This window comes from Sphaerodactylus townsendi, linkage group LG07, assembly GCF_021028975.2.
Source record: "Sphaerodactylus townsendi isolate TG3544 linkage group LG07, MPM_Stown_v2.3, whole genome shotgun sequence".
NCBI classification, from domain to species: Eukaryota; Metazoa; Chordata; class Lepidosauria; order Squamata; family Sphaerodactylidae; genus Sphaerodactylus; species Sphaerodactylus townsendi.
The window spans coordinates 124907723-124924954 of NC_059431.1; the positions used below are offsets into that span (position 1 = coordinate 124907723).

General features: G+C 50.2%; 1 protein-coding gene across 1 annotated transcript in view; it reads right to left on the reverse strand.

Annotated features, from left to right (window-relative positions):
- Positions 1 to 17232, reverse strand: part of CAMK2G (calcium/calmodulin dependent protein kinase II gamma) — a gene marked incomplete at its 5' end in the record, with an annotated part of 143315 nt that overhangs the window by 29276 nt on the left and 96807 nt on the right. The window contains 3 exons of the mRNA XM_048504468.1: positions 1524 to 1568; positions 3050 to 3118; positions 15922 to 15954. Coding sequence (XP_048360425.1) covers positions 1524 to 1568; positions 3050 to 3118; positions 15922 to 15954 — 147 coding nt within the window. The remainder of the gene's footprint in view (positions 1 to 1523; positions 1569 to 3049; positions 3119 to 15921; positions 15955 to 17232) is intronic.

Consider the following 17232-nt stretch of genomic DNA (forward strand, 5'->3'; position numbering starts at 1 on the left):
ACACTGACAGAGCCGTGAAGAAGATGCGGTTGGAACAAGAGCTCCTGGTCAAAACCGCATGGAGAGGGCCAACTTGCACCTGCTTTAACCCCTTCCGCTCTCACAGGCTCCCTGCATCGAGCCTTCTGCAAGACCGATAAAAGCAGCACCACTACGGCTGCGGGTGGCCGGATCCGCACCTGATTTGAAGACACTTAATTTGGTGTCATGTGGTTTTACCTGCCATGTCCTACAACAAGCCATGATGTCTCCGTGCCCAGGAGGGCTTTCCTTTCCCTGAAACTCGATTGGGAAGCACTTCTAATAAACGTTGAATTGCATGCCGTGGAACCCATGCCACCTGGATCCTGGTCATCTGGAGCCAGTGGATATTTGGGGGGCCAGAGGAGAAAAACTATGGAATGGCATCATGAGGATCATGCTAGCAGTGATGGCGAACCTTTGGCACTCCAGATGTTATGGACTACAATTCCCATCAGCCCCTGCCAGCATGGCCATGGGCTGATGGGAATTGTAGTCCATAACATCTGGAGTGCCAAAGGTTCGCCACCACGGCGCTATAGGATTTTCTGAACGGGATTTCCCTACACAGACGTATGGTCAGGAGACAATGGCACAAAATCTAACAATGGCTGGAAAAGAAAGAGACTTTAAAAAAATGAAGGTGAGAGAAGGGGGGCGGGGGCAGGGATGAGCGGAAGGCCGGGACTTACGTTGTGCATTTCCCCATGCCACAACACTGGCGGCTGCTGGCAGGGGAGGGAACACACACAATGTGAAGAGATTAGGATACGGGATAGTCTTTTGAAACATCTGATGGAGGAGAGCAAGGACGCCGTGTTCAGCAGCAGCAGCAGCAGCAGCAGCAGCAGCAGCAGTGTTTCTCATGGCCTGCAATGCCACCCTTAGACCCTTGCGCGGAGGACCCCCACAAAGGTACCTTCCCATTTCACAAAACTTCTATGCAAAAAAACCCAGGAAGGGGAGCACACAGGTGGGGCCGGAGCGCACAGCCAACTCCGCATGCAACGTCACACATCAGATTGCACATCAAACTGCCGGTCCGCGCGAAGGCTTGGTGGGCAAACGTGAGACAATTAAGTGGGGCAGAAGAGACTCACTGAGGGAAGGGGATCAGGTGTCGAAGTGTTTAAAAACTCTATTGCCGAGGGCTTTCCCAGCCGGAATCAACTGGCTGTTGTGGGTTTTCCAAGCTATGTGGCTGCGGTTAGTTTTTGCTCCTCATGTTTTCTTTGCAAATAGGAAGTCAGCCCAGCGAAGTCCCCATTAAACCCCTTTGCCTTTCCTCTGCTGGGTGCCTCCCCTGTTTTCAAAGAGGGCTCCTCCTCTGCCACTGAGGAGCATTCGATCACAAAATCCGCTGCACAGAACACAGCGGAACACTTCATCCCAACACTTTATTCTCCCACATCTGTAGACCCAGCCTAAGATAACAGGGGTGGGTTTTTTTGGGGGGGGGGGACGTTTGGGACTCTGCAGGCCCTTTGCGAGCCGCCCCTTACCTTCACACCATCATTAGCATTGTGGACAACAGTAGTTTGTGGTTCCTAATCGAAAGAGAACAGAAAATAAAAGAATCAGATCCCAGCTCGGAGCCTGGTCTCTCTCTGCGAAGCGTCTGTTGGGAGAGCAAAGGGACAAAACGAGAGCAAACTACAAACGCTTCTATCCTGGGAGCGGGGAGAGCACACAGGAGCGCCCCCCCCTGCGGGTGGGGCCACTCGGGAGACCGGAAAGAGAAAAAAAACACACGCAAGGGCAATCGGGGAATGCACAAGGAGACAAAGCCACACTCGCCCCGCCAAGGCCCAATTTGTTGTGCGGACCCTTCTCGGCCATGCTTTGCTTGGCGTGGGCAGAAATCTCGGTCGCTGGAGCAAGCAATTGGGTCATCAAGAAGGATCTTTGAAAGAACTGGGCAGCGGGAGGATCATCTCAGGCCAAGCTTCGGCCCCTTCCGCACAGGCAAAATAATGCGTTTCCAAACCACTTTCACAACTGTTTGCGAGTGGATTTTGCCATTCCGCACAGCTCAAAGAGCACTGAAAGCAGTTTGAAAGTGCATTATTCTGCATGTGCGGAAGGAGCCTCTGTCTCCCTGCTCCGCCACAGAAAGAGAGGGCTCTGGCCATTTTCTCTCTTTCTAGAGGGACATATTCACCCCTCCCCTTCCAAAACGGCAGCCTAGTAAAGAGTGGCTCAGGCAGAGAGCTTCCAAAGTCCCACATGGGAGTCAAACACAACATCCAAAGAGAGACGTGGTAAAAAGAGAAGTGGGGGGGGGGGGGAGATCTGTTCACCGTCAAAACAGCAGCAGCTTGATAAAGCCGGCACATGACAGGGGGGGTGGGGGTGGAGTTGTGTGTTTTTTCCTTTCAAATTATGAAATGTTCCAGGAGGGGAAAAAACCCCGCTTTGAAGCTTTATGCAGAGTGAGAAGCATCTGCCGGCTCTCTGAGCTCTTCCCATCTGAACTCTTGCTGGGCCCCTGGCGAAGGGACCACGCCCACCCCACGCCCTGCGGCTGCTGTTTCTCAAGCAATGGGAGGGACGGTGTCCACTCAGCCTCCAGCCTCTGCCCCCCATCTGGCAACTGTCTCCTCCTCTTCCAGGGTAACCATCAAGAGCAGCATTTGAGCTGAGCTGTCAAAGATGCAAGATTGGGGGGGGGGGAGTAGATGGGGGCCGCAGGAAACCCTCTCCCGTTCCGCCCAGGATATCCTGGCTCACTCCACCAGAGCCTCCGGGAGGCCGAGGGTCAGGCACCCAGACCAGGAGAGCCCTTTGGACAAGGGGCAGCCCCCTCCCCCGCCAAGTCCCAATTTGTTGGCCATGCCTTGCTCGGCATGGGCAGAAAGCTCTGTCCTCTGCCCCTCTTTCTGGCTAGGGTGGAGGGCTGGGAGGATCCAGGAGCCGAGGGGACTTTGCAGACAGAGCGAAGCCAAAACACAGAGCAGCACAGGCAGAAGCCGAGAAGCCAGAGGGGAAAGAAACAAAACAAGGGCAAAGAAATGGTTGGGACAGATACCATGGCCATCTGCACTGGGGGTGTGTCTTTGCCTGGGCTTACTACATTGGCTTTGTTGTTGCTCTGTGGCTGAGACAGAAAAACAGAGGGTTTAGTTACCCTGGGCCCTGCTGGGCGACAGTCATAGCAAAAAAGAATCACATGGTTATGGTTGCACGTCCACATCATCAGGTCAGAATCACCCTGGGGGAGGGGAAGGGAGGGGGTCCCCTTCTGCGGCCGAGGAAAGGGTGACCGACCCTGAGGCAAATGGGCAGGGAAGCGGCAGGGGACGGATGGACAATGAGGAGCCCGGAGAGGGGTGCCAAGGCAGCCAAGCCGTTGGGGAGGGGCACAGAGGCAGGAGCACAGACCGGTCAAGGACAGAATGTGGCATGAGACACGATGTGGTGATGAGACACATCCAGACACCCTGAGGGGGGAGGGAGTGGGTGAGGCACCCCCTTCTACTCTCTGGCTGGGCTGACAAGATGGAGGAGTTGCACAACCACCAGACGGTTCCTCGGACATCCGACGTCTACTCGTGGTGACCCAACCTGGCCTCATCCACACATTTCGACCTGAAACCTTTGCGAGCATCCCTGCATTTCCCACTCCTGTTATTCCAAGTTCTGCAAAGCAGTCTGGCTTCCTGAACTGCCCCTGACCCTTGCTGCTCTGAAGAGTGTGGACGCTGGGCTCCAGCAAGGAACTATCTGTTCCAGATGCTGCTCCTCTGATGGCTGGCAGGGCCAGGAGACAAGCACCAGATTCCAAAGTCTGCTGACGAATGGTGATCTCTCAGAGCTTGTCTAGAGAGCGATGGGATCAGGGCCAAGTCGTGATCAGTTTCATCTGCAGTATCCACAGTGAACCCATCTGGAAATCCGAGGAGTTTCCAGTGGAAGCCGAAGGCTTACATTCTGTTGCTCACTGATTTGGCCCGAAGGATTCCCAGAAGGGGCAGAATACAATTCTATTGCTGATGGGTACACAGATCTGGAGAATGCCCCCCCCCCCCTAAGCCTTTCTGGGTCCTTTGAAATAAGAACTTTGCAAAAACATAAGGCATAGATGATGAGAGTCCACACAAACTGCATGTACCCGGTTTCCCTTCTTACCCTCAGTTTCCCTTGAATCCCGCTCTTCCAACAGCATAGATGGAAACTAGGCATGGACAACAAGCACAGGCTGGACCCAAACGGGATGGAGTGCACCCCCACCCCCACCCCTGTGAATGTTTCCTGCATGCAACCATGCCAAATGGTTTGATCCAAGCCTGAAACTTTGATCCAAGCCCGAAATCCAAACATGAAAAGTAGCCATTGGCCAGATGTTGATGGCCCAGATCAGGGGTCTTCAAACTATGGCCCTCCAGATGTTCATGGACTACAATTCCCATCAGCGCCTGCCAGCATGGCCAAGTGGTGGGGCTCATGGGAATTGTAGTCTATGAACATCTGGAGGGCCATAGTTTGAAGACCCCTGGCCCAGATGGTGTGGCTGGCTGGCTGGCTCCCTGGGCCTCTCGCGTATCAACAACGCCCATCTGATCTCTCTGAAGCAACTAACGGGCCCTGCTCCAGCCCTTCCCAATTGCAAGGGGAAATTAGCCTTTCGGTAGAGATAAGATGAGTAACCAGAGATACAGGGAGGCAGTTGGTGGTTTTCCATCCCCCTCCAAATTGCCTCTCACAAGCACCGCCAGACTGGCACGTGGCTCGTGAGACTTGCCCTGGGAGTTCCACTTGCGCAGTTTTTAAATACTGATTTTCAGAGATGCAAGAAAAACCAGGACCAAACGCTAAATGTAAAACCGTCAGCCAGCTCCCGGCTCTAGTCTGGGGAGGGGGCTGCTCTTCGCACAGTCAGTGAGCCCCGGTTAGCCAGCCATGTTCTGACCTGCGGGTGGGGATTTCCAGTGGTGGGAAAAACAACTCAACATAAAGCCACCCTTCCTTGAGCGTGCTTCTTGTTCAAAATGTCACACTTCCCCCTGGCACCTCCGTGCCCCGACCCACGGCTGGCTGCATCGTGGCTGTCCTGGCAGTACCCTGTTTCCCCGAATATAAGACATCCCCGGAAAATAAGACGCAGTAGAGATTTTGCTGAAGTGCGAAATATAAGGCATCCCCCGAAAGTAAGACATAGCAAAGTTTTTGTTTGGAAGCATGCCCGACGAACAGAACACAGAAAAATAAGACATCCCCTGAAAATAAGACATAGCGCATCTTTGGGAGCAAAAATTAATATAAGACACTGTCTTATATTCGGGGAAACACGGTAGAAGTCTAAATACCTTTTCCTGAAGCTACTTCTCAGTAAAATAAATAATCTGAACACTAAGTCTTGTTATTGAACAGTCCTGGCAGTTTGCCAGAACTACTGTACCTGTCTGGCGGGGGGTACGTGGTCCGAGTGCTGGTCACGGCCAGCGACCCCAATGCAGTTGGCGGCACCACCCCCGCAACCTACTGACAAGGGGGGCAGGGAGCCCTGAAACATAGAAGGAAGAAACCCTTCCAAGCCAGATGAGGGGGGTGGAGCTACAGCAAATCCTATTCCTACAAGAACTAATGATGCCAACCTGGATTGCTTCCCATGGCTTGGAATTGCTTCGATTCTACTGGGGTGTGTTTGTGTATGCCCATGTTGGGGTGCAAACATGTTTGAAAAGCATATCAGTGCTTATATAATTGTGTCATGTGGCTTTGAGCTCCCAGTGCTGGAGAAGAGAAGGGTCACTATTAGGGGATATTTATCCTGCTCTTCCCCAAAACAGGGAGTGTGAAGCCTGACAGGTAGGCCGGGGTAAATAAAACCACTCCTCTTCACAACACCCTTGAGCTCTAGCTTTCACAACGATGCTGAATATTAACCAAGAGTGTTTGGATGTGAAGGAGGGGAACCAACTGAGTTTCCACAGAAGTGCAAGGGCAACCAGCCATTACCCACAAGTTGGGTCATTTCAAGGTTTGTCCACCCACACAAAAGTTTTTTACATGCCTGGAAAATCATCTAAAAACACCTGTATCTGGATTTCATGGGGGTCAGAAGTTGGCCTGTTTGACAAACATGCTTTCAATGCTCAGCCCCAGCCCTGGGATGTCAGGAGCTGACGGTCAGCTTCCACAGGAACACTTGAAGGCAGGGTAGCTGCCACCCCTTTCATGTGGTTTTACCTACCAAATGCCAGGATTGGAACATGAGGACCCAGGTAGCTTAGGAACAGAACTTCCTGTGTACATACGCACGCACGCACGCACGCACGCACGCACACCCTCACACACAGTCACTCACTCATAGGGCAGATATTGCAATTCCCATTTTATTGGCGAGGTGATTTTGGAGGCCAATCAGACTGTACCAGCTAGCAGCAAAACAGACGATCTAACCCGCAGACTAGAGCCCAGCTGGGCTTTAGGGAAAAGGCTAAAGGAAGAAATGGAAATCTGACCAGGATGGCACCTCCATGAGTTCTCACAAGAACCCAGCTGGAAGGATGAATTGGCTTGACTGAAGAGCCAAGTGGGTGTGAAATGCTGCGAAACACACATTTTCACTGGCTAGGGATGCGCATTTCGCACCGCATACAAGATGGCAACTTAGAGGGAGACACCACTGTCCATGATCACAAAACAGACATATTTTTGTATCTTTGCCAAAAATAAGTATATTGCAAGAGACACAAACGATCGCACGACTCCTTCTCAGGGAGAAGCATTGGATGAGCAGTCAATATTTTTACCACCTCGTTCCCACTAACAGAGGTGAAGTCTTTGAGAATCAAGTCTCAATTCTCATCTTTATATGAATACCAGTGATGGTAGGGTTTCTACATGTTGGCTTTTCTTCCCCAGTTTTACAATACAAACATTTGTTTCCCTTCACAAATGCTTAAAACCTCTGTTGAGGATAACACAGTATATTTTAAATGAATGTTTGCCTCAGCATCAAAGGAAGGAATTGTACTGGATGACAAGGAAGAGTCTCTTTGCCAGGACCTGAGAACGTCTTAAAGTTAGGAGCAGCAGTGGCGTAGGAGGTTAAGAGCACGTGTATCTAATCTGGAGGAACCGGGTTTGATTCCCAGCTCTGCCGCCTGAGCTGTGGAGGCTTATCTGGGGAATTCAGATTAGCCTGTGCACTCCCACACACGCCAGCTGGGTGACCTTGGGCTAGTCACAGCTTCTTGGAGCTCTCTCAGCCCCACCTACCTCACAGGGTGTTTGTTGTGAGGGGGGAAGGGCAAGGAGATTGTAAGCCACTTTGAGTCTCCTGCAGGAGAGAAAGGGGGGATATAAATCCAAACTCTCTCTCTCTCTCTCTCTCTCTCCCTTCTTCTTCTTCTTCTTCTTCTTCTTCTTCTTCTTCTTCTTCTTCTTCTTCTTCTTCTTCTTCTTCTTCTTCACAAATGCTTAAAACCTCTGTTGAGGATAACACAGCATATTTTAAATGAATACTTGCCTCAGCATCAAAGGAAGGAATTGTACTGGATGACAAGGAAGAGCCTCTTTGCCAGGACCTGAGAACATCTTAAAGTTAACTGCCAAAGAGAGCGTGGGAGGCCTCAGATGGCCTGTGCCTCCAGCACAACCGAAATGGATCCACTAAGTTTAGCATCAAATGGCCATGCTAAACTTAAAGAACCCAATTGAATCTCTGACCCAGACAGCAAGAAAGTCAGGGCAAACCTATGAACCACAGACATAACAGAAAGCCATGCTATTAGGGTATGTGGAAGAGGGAGGACAGATAGGCTCTAGTGCACACACCCAAAAAAATGGTGGCAGGAAGCAAAAGGGCACATTTGCATACTGAAGTCCCAAATTCCTGATTCAGTAAATGGAAACAACGATGCTGGACAGTAATGTTGACAAGCAAGAAAAGAGGCAGCTCGAGGAACTGGCCTTGCGGCGCTTAGTGTCTACCCGCAGGGACGTCTAACAAAAGTGTTACTTATTTGGTGCAAAATTAAAATGTTGGTTATCAGCATTGCAACCATGATATGGTTTTCTTCCTCTTGGGAAAGGTGCAGTGGGCAGCGGTTATTTTGGCAAAGGAGACAGAATTTTTGAGCACCTGTCTCAGTATCTGCCCCATCTTCTCAACTGCTTCTGCTTTTCTTATCAAATAGGCTTGATTTCCCATTACTTTAGAAAGGCCTTTTAAATCTTCTGGATGGCTCTTCTTTCTGGATCATGAATCAGGGATTGGGGAGTGGGTGGGTGGGTAGGCGACTCCTTCCTTCCCTCGCTCCTTTCCATCTATGAGCTGACAAGAAAAACACGTCCCGCCCTCAGGTGGACTCAATCTAGCTGAGAGTAAAATTGCAAGAAGGACAATATCCCACGGTATCTTGGTGAGTTTCAGGCGAATTGCACCAGCTGAGCACAGCGGCACAGGTCTAGACAGAACAAGTTTCTTGGGATCAATCAACAGTGGGTGAAGTGCCCACCAGAAGGCAGAGAGGAGAGGAATTCATGGAAAGAGGTTTCCTTTTCTCCTCTGACTTTGGGAGGGTATTGTGCAGCCTTCAAGATGCATAAAGGCAATGCCATTCCAAGTGGAGAGACCAGCCGTCCCTGGGATACCGGTACCCTCTGTAGTTTCCATCTCTCAAAGGCTGTACCTGTCAAGGAGAATGTATCCATAATAGGACGTCTGGAAACAGGACATCCAGAAGACCACAACATGGCATCATAGATTTTGTGTTAATGAAAGGAAGGCACAAAAGAAGACAGTCCGCCCAGAACAGAGTGAACTATATATCATTTCTTCAAGGCGCTCTCAACGCCCCCCCCCCCTCCCAAACAAAACACAAAGCAGTGCAGTCTCTCAGGAGGACATTGAATTGATCCACAGATGCTTACAACAGCTGTTCTATCCAGACAGAACAGTCAATACCTTCACAGACCATGTTTGTGTCATTTATTCCAATAATGGCACAGAATGATGGGACAGATGCTTCTATGACCTGTGGAATACAACGTACAAGGGACAAAGAGGGGTATGACCTGGATAATATCTTGTCCCTCTGAAAGAACCATAATTCAATGGAAGAAGAGGATGCCTCCTGTTTTGAGAGACTTCTTGCAAGAAATTACCAAAAGTGGCCCACAGGAATCAGGATCTAGAGGAACTCTGTCCCAAGACACGAAAGATCCAGGAAGCGCAAAAGGCCGTAATCAAAGCTGACTTCCTTCAGAACCAACAGATATTGGGTGTGACCCAAACCTTTGCAGCGGAGAGTGCTGTTCTTGCTTCAGATTTGTTTTTGACAAGGTCTTGGATGACGATTCTCAGCAGAATCTAGAAGCTGCCTCTCTGCACTATTTTACAGACATTTTCCAGCTACAGCCATAGGACTAGGTCATAAACTGTCTCCAAAAGATAAATCTGCCAGAACCTAAAAAGTGTATCTCAGCTGTTTAAGCTACTGCAGCCCAACTCCCACGTGGGCAGGATATCCATCTAACCTTAGGTGAAGCACTTAACATACTGGATTACACCGACCTTGTGCAGCTCCAAGAATCGTGAGCACACTTGCCGACGTGAGGCCGTTCGATCAAGCCCTGCCCTCTGCTCTTATATCCTTTGAAGGGAGGTATGGGAACAACAAACCCCAGTTTGTCCCATCAGCTTACACCCAGCTTCTTCTCGTGACATCTGTGCACAAACACTGTGACACGGATTTCCTCACTGTCCGACGATGCCATCAGATCTCCCACTGGCAGCCACAATATCCGTCCGCAAGAAGGTCCATCAAGGAAGAGACCATTCAGATTCCCTCACAACAGATCCTATGTTAGCTATCAGGATCACCAGGTTAACTTATTTTTGTGGGACTTTGTTATATACGAGGTGGGTTCCTCAGCGGAAGGTCTCAGCTGAAAATTCGTCTCAGGCACCAAGTTGAGCAGCCTTGTGCCTGCACAGTAGTTACCTGTAGCTACTTGGAGCAGTAGTGGCATAGGAGGTTAAGAGCTCGTGTATCTAATCTGAAGGGACCGGGTTTGATTCCCAGCTCTGCCGCCTGAGCTGTGGAGGCTTATCTGGGGAATTCAGATTAGCCTGTACATTCCCACACATGCCAGCTGGGTGACCTTGGGCAAGTCACAGCTTCTCGGAGCTCTCTCAGCCCCGCCTACCTCACAGGGTGTTTGTTGTGAGGGGGGAAGGACAAGGAGATTGTCAGCCCCTTTGAGTCTCCTGCAGGAGAGAAAGGGGGGATATAAATCCAAACTCTTCTTCTTCTTCTTCTGTACAACAGGGGCAGGCCATGTCTTCAGATTAAGCTTGTGGCCGCTTTGGTGCATGCGGCCAGCAAACTACATCTTCCAAACTGCTGGAGAAGAGAGGCATGATTACGGTTGGCCATTAAATGGATTTACTTGCCACGTGTGGACTCCCTTGCGTATCATCTCCTCTTTGCTCCTGTGAAGTCACATACAGGCAGTGGCATCGAATCAATTAAGTTGAAACTCAAAAATATTTTCACTCATGTGCCTTTTATGAACTAGAAGCAATGATGGCAGCGGACGCGTGACCAGGGTGGTGGCGGCAAATGAAAGGACGGCTGAGAGAAAACAGTGAGATCATGCACACAGACAAATCCAAGCAACACGGCAAACTACCAGGCTCCTGAGCACAACCAGCGGTCAGGAAACAAGCAAAATTGGTGAGTCACGAAGGACCCCGGATCTCGACAGAAGACAGCTGTTCTACCCAGCTCAGCAGCGTGTGGGCCTCTGTGCTACCTTTTCGTCAGCATGACTACTTGGGGTGCATAACTAAATCAGGGTGCAGTCATCCAGTACCATTCCTTCTGGATGTATACGGGCGACCTGGGGCTGGCCAGCCAAGGTAACTCCCAAATTCCTTGGAGGCTTTGACCAAGATGTGAGTGACTGGCAATTTCTGATTTAAGAAAAGGAAAATAGCATTGTCTGGTGTGCTCTGGAAGGGGACTGGGGCCATTCCACTAAGTCTTGGCAGAAGACCTCAGTGATCAAGAACTGAGAAATGCATTCCTCGTGGTCCATTTTCTGAACAGTTTCTGCTAACGTATCTTCAACTGATGTTACTCCAAAAGAATCATCTTGTTCGGATACATATTCAGGACTACATGCAGATGTTCTGTGGGTTTGCAAACTTTCATCTATGTTGACTATAAATCCCACCATTCTGAGGCACAATTAAAGTCATACAGATCAGCTCAACCTCTGGGTTGAGGATGGGGAACTGCTGAGATGTCATCCAGGCAAGGGGGCGGGTCCAACTCTGGGCCATAAAGGTGACCCTGCAAAGGTAACTAATGCCTTTATGGATGAAGAGTTCAGGTGAAGGGGCATTGCCTGGCACTGGGACTGCGTTCCTCTTGCTCTGGTTCTCAAGCAAGCAGCTCCCTGGAGACTTGCTAACAAAACAATGCAAACGTGGTACTAATCGACCATACTTTGGAACCTAGATGGACACCTCAGTAGTGAAGATAGGAGCTGCCGTGGCCTTCTTGTGGAAGGAAAAATGCAGCAAGAGGCAGAGACTCGGTCTTTTTTGTGTTTGGGGGCGAGTCGTGAGTTTAGGTGACAAGAGAAGTTCCCTCCTCAGTCCATGAGTCAACTGCTTGAGCAAAAACTGAGGTAGAAAAGATGGGCTTCTTTTCCACCTTCACCACTGGCTGGCTGAACCATTCAGGCTTCTGAACTTGGTGCAGCAATTTCAGGGGGAGAGATACCTTGGGATAGGCTGTGGCAAATTCTCCCTGCCCTTCTAAGTGCAAAGCCAGTGCCACATGACCACATGACCCTCAGGAGGAACTGATTAGCTACAGTGTGAGACAGGATGCTGAACTAGACGGACCACTGGTTTGACCCAGCAGGGCTTTTCTGATCTTCTTATGTTTCTCGTCTCCATCTTCAGAGCCAGCAAACCTCTGAATCTCAGCGGAAGAAGGCCTTGACCTGTATGCCCTGTTGTTGATCTTCTAGATATGTGGTGGTGAACCTTTGGCACTCCAGATGTTATGGACAACAATTCCCACCAGCCCCTTCCAGCATGGCCAATTGGAGTGCCAAAGGTTTGCCACCACTATTCTAGATGAACTAGCTAGGCATCGTGTGAGACAGGATGCTGGACTAGATGGACCATGGCTCTGATCCAGCAGGGCTCTTCTTACATTCTTGGCCAGTGAAACAGAAAAGATTCAGAGGGAACAAACGAAGCTGGCTTCTCTCCTTCTCTGAGAATTCGCCTGGGTTCCTATGAATGGAAACCAAGGAAGAGCCAGAATCATCTGGCAAAGAAGACTGTATTCCTATACCTAGCACCTCATTCTACCTGTCTATCCCTTTTTTTTTTTGGGGGGGGGGGGGGTTTCAATCTTATATACGGGGAGGGGGGAGTATCGGTGGTGCCTCGTCACTGGTTGGGAGTTTCCTTGTGAAATGGCTCATTGGGTCAAGGCTGGAGCCCTGAAAGTGTACAGTTGAAAATCCACCCGGAGGAGCTCCTCCCAGAGAATCTGCTTCAGGTGGAGGGGGTCTTTATTCCTTAGGAGCAGCAGTGGCGTAGGAGGTTAAGAGCTCATGTATCTAATCTGGAGGAACCAGGTTTGATTCCCCGTTCTGCCGCCTGAGCTGTGGAGGCTTATCTGGGGAATTCAGATTAGCCTGTACACTCCCACACATGCCAGCTGGGTGACCTTGGGCTAGTCACAGCTTCTCGGAGCTCTCTCAGCCCCACCTACCTCCCAGGGTGTTTGTTGTGAGGGGGGAAGGGCAAGGAGATTGTAAGCCCCTTTGAGTCTCCTGCAGGAGAGAAAGGGGGGATATAAATCCAAAACTCTTCTTCTTCCTCTTCTTTCCATGTTTAGGCCTTGACCGGCTGACTGGTGACAGATTCCCAGATCTGGTGGAGGCTGCACCAAGCTGTTTCTTAAGGACAACGAACTGCTTACTGAACAGGATTTATGGACCTGCCACCTTCCTTGTGTGATCAAGGGGGAGGTGAGGTGTCATGGAACTGCTCAAACACTTTACAACCCCTCTACTGCAGCAAAGTGGTTCTGAAAGACAGTTGGAGAAAGGGTTAAGGACTGTGGTCTACACTGTTGTGTGCAGTTCACACTGTCTGTTGCTGTAAGTAGGACCATACTAGGTAATTTTATGCACCGTTTAACACGTCATGTTAATATCCATATTTTGCTTCAGTTCTGTTTTCAGATTTCTGGTTTGGTTCTAGATTTCTACAATCATAATCGTATTGCATTGTTTATTGCAGGGGTCGCTAACGTGGTGCCCGTGGGGCTTCATGGGGCCCGCTATCATTTTTCCTGCTGCCTACCAAGTGTTTTTAGAAAGTGAGTGGAGCCAGGTGGGGCTTTTGCCCAGCAGGGCTTCTCCTGGAGAGCTGGAAATCTGATTGGCTCTGCATTTTTAAAAACATACGTCTGCATTGTGTGACAGAAGATCAGCTGCAGCAGCCATTTTGTGGCTGGCTCCACCTCCTAAGCCGCTATTAAGTGGCAGCCATTTTGTGGCTGGCTCCACCTCCTAAGCCGCTATTAAGTGGCAGCCATTTTGCGGCTGGCTCCACCTCCTAAGCTGCTATTAAGTGGCAGCCATTTTGTGGCTGGCTCCACCTCCTAAGCTGCTATTAAGTGGCAGCCATTTTGTGGCTGTGCCCACTATGTTGTGTCAGAATTCCAAAGGGGCCAACAGGTTCGAAAAGTTTGGGGACCCCTGGTTTATTGGGAGTCCCAATGAGTCCCAATGAGTTGATTGTATTTACTTATATCCTGGATAAATGAGTTGATTGTATTTACTTAATAACTGTGTAATCCACTTGGAATTTCAGTGAGAAATGTAGACTATATATCCGTGGTGGCGAACCTTTGGTACTCCAGATGTTATGGACTACAATTCCCATCAGCCCAATTCCCAATTGGCCATGCTGGGAGGGGATGATGGGAATTGTAGTCCATAACATCTGGAGTGCCAAAGGTTGGCCACCACTGATATACATATATAACACAAGTAATAACAAATAATCAACAGCTCTGCGTAGGAAGCACACACTTTTAAAAAGTCTAAACGCAAAAGCTGTAAAGCGCTTCTCTACCTGGGTGCCTCAGCCTTCAAACAAGCCAGCATGAGGCAGTGGTTAAGAGTGTCAGACTAGTATATGGAAGGCCCGGGTTCAAATCTCCACTCGTGTCACAATGCTTGCTGGGTGACCTCAGGCCAGTCACGCTCTTTTTGCCTAACCTACTTCAAAGGGTGGTTTTGAGGATAAAACGGAAGAGAGAAGAATAACGTAAACCATTTTGGGCTGCCATTGGACGGAAAGGCAGGTCAGAAATGAATTTAATAAACAAATGAACAAAACAATGGTTTGCCTCCTTAATCCCAAGGAGATTCTTCATAAGATTCTGCAATGCCTTCTATACTCTGTCTCAGAAAAAGATGTTAGTACACTCAATTGAGGTGCAGTTGTTGAGAAAATTGTATGCTTCCACATTAGAATACAGTCTCAAACGAATATAAGAACCATATGTTGCCTTAGTGCATTATTTTGTGCATTACAGATCATGGTACTTTTATAGTTGTAAACTGAATGCCAAAATGTCTTTTTACTTTCCAACAGATGAGGGCGGGGGCCAGGGAGCAGGGCTAGGAAGGCGCAGAACGTTCTACAACAAAGAAGGTCCGGCATGTTGAGTTCTCTGCGTAGGAACAGACAATCCTACAAACATATTTTTCTGAGACAGAACTATAGAAGAAGAGCAGAATTTTAGCCATTGCCTTGGAATAAGGAGACGCTTTCTTCTCTCTTCATGTTCGATTGTGTTACCTTCTCCCCGCACCCCAACATCTCCCAGGGACAAGACACACGAAAAGGAAACAGATGGAACAAATTACCAGGCATGTGACTGATGCTGTCCAATGAGGACAATAATGGCCCCTTCCACACACGCAAAATAATGCGTTTTCAAACCACTTTCACAATGGTTTGCAAGTGGATTTTGCTATTCCGCACAGCTTTGAAGAGCACTGAAAGCAGTTTGAAAGTGCATTATTCTGCATGTGTGGAATGAGCCAATGCCAACAAACTGTTTGCTTGGAATTTGGAGAGGGGTTGGTGAGACAGGGTGGTTGGAAAGAGAAACAGAGGCTCCTTCCGCACAGGCAAAATAATGCATTTTCAAACCACTTTCACAACTGTTTTCAAGTGGATTTTTGCTATTCCGCACAGCTTCAAAGAGCACTGAAAGCAGTTTGAAAGTGCATTATTCTGCATGTGCGGAATAAGCCAGAGTTTGGGCCTCCCAAGAAGCCTCAGTGTGGAACTCTAGATGAGGACAGGGAATCCAGTGGCCCCTTGGAGCCATATCTTGCATCCAGGACATCAGGATTTGTTGCATCCAGGACACCAGTTTGTTCTGAATTGCAGGGCTGCCCACTCGCAGGGGCAACAGGACTAAGGCAGAGCAAAAGCAGACGCCGGGGCCCACTCCAACACTTCTGCAATGGAATATATCCAAGATTCCGTGTCCACACGAGAGTGCAGAGACCATGCCTCCAACGGCCAGAAGGCGGGCGCAGGCATCTGATCCTGCCGCTTCTCAAGCCGCTCAGCATCCAAAGCTGAATTTTAAAAGTATCCAATTTCCAGGACTGACTCGGGCCTCAGCCAACAGCCTCGCCGACAGCGTGGTCCTTTTCGTGAGGACAGGGACCCTTCGAAGGGCAAGATGGCCTCCCTGCCCCACCCGGCCCAGACATGCTAGGTGGGTTGATGAGCACAAGCTGGACGTGCATGGGATGAGAATGGTGACCGCACGGGGGGTGGGGGTGGGGGGGGACACAGTCAGCGGAATGGGAGGAGCTCACCATCAAATGCACGCTGGAGCTTGACTTCCTTTTCTGGGCACACCATTGAGAGGGAGAGAGAGAAGGAAAAGGAGAGATGAGAAAAGAAGAGAAGCAGAGAAAATGTTGGAACTTGTGTGACAGAAGAGGCCCTCGTTGCCATCCACGGTCCCCCCCGGGAAAGGAACGAGATGCCGCAGGTACCTGAACTCATGGAAGCCGGTGGTTTCAAACCAGAGGTGGAAACCGTGAGAAACCCAACTCAGAGAAGGGCTCAAGAATGCAGCCAGCCTCACATGGGAGAGATTGGGCCTTTCCCCACTTACCTTAAGCCCCGCGCTACTTGAGCAGAGTAGCGCGGGGTCCCCCGGCACTCCCCACGGGAGGGGCAGCGACAGCGCAGCCGCCACTACGCTGCCGCTGTCCCACGGGAGGGGCAGCGACAGTGCAGCCGCCCCTACGCGGCCGCTGTCGCGCCCCCTCAGCGCACGGCATCCCAGGCACTCTCCTTAAGGGAGCCTTTTGATGAAGCGGGGTCATGGGGACGCCCGGGCGCGCGCCTGGGATGCTGTGCGCTGAGAGCAGCGCGCGGCATAGGGGGGATGGAAGAGAGTGGGGAAAGGCCCATTAAAACTCACAGCCACATTCTCCTTTCAAATTATCCCTAGTACAGGGGGAAAAACGAGGACGGTTTGCTTGCCGATGACTGCGACCCACAAACATTTCCCAGCAAAAATCAACAAACTCCTCCGCACCCTGGTCGAAGGCAATGGTCATGCGCAATGGGCAACGGCAGCTCAGTCCACCAGATGACTCCCAACAGCGGGCACACGACTGACAAATCTTTTTCTCCCTACAGAAGGGCCCACCTGATAGATACCTTCTCATACAAATAGCACATTGTTGATTAGATGGGGGACACGCCCGTAGTGGCAACTACAGATGGGGTCTGAAGCTCTAAACTGCATGTGCGCGCACACTCGTGCGCAGACACACACACACACACACACACAAGATCCGACTCGACAGTTTCTCCCACAGCAGCTAACCATCTGCCGAACAGCCGACACTGACAACTCTCTGGCTTCCTTTTTCATTCATCAGCGTTGGAAATGTGTGCGCTCATTTTGCTGCCCCGCACGAGGAAGCTCCAGTTACCCCCACTTGTGCTGTGGAAACTCACTGGGAGACCCTGATCCAGCCACGCTCTCTCAGCCTAGCCCACCTCATAGGGTAGCTGTGAGGGGAAATGGAGAGGGATGGTGTAGCAGCCTGGGGTCCCCATGAGGGACAAAGGCGGGGTATCAAGGAATGAATGAAATAGTAACTTGC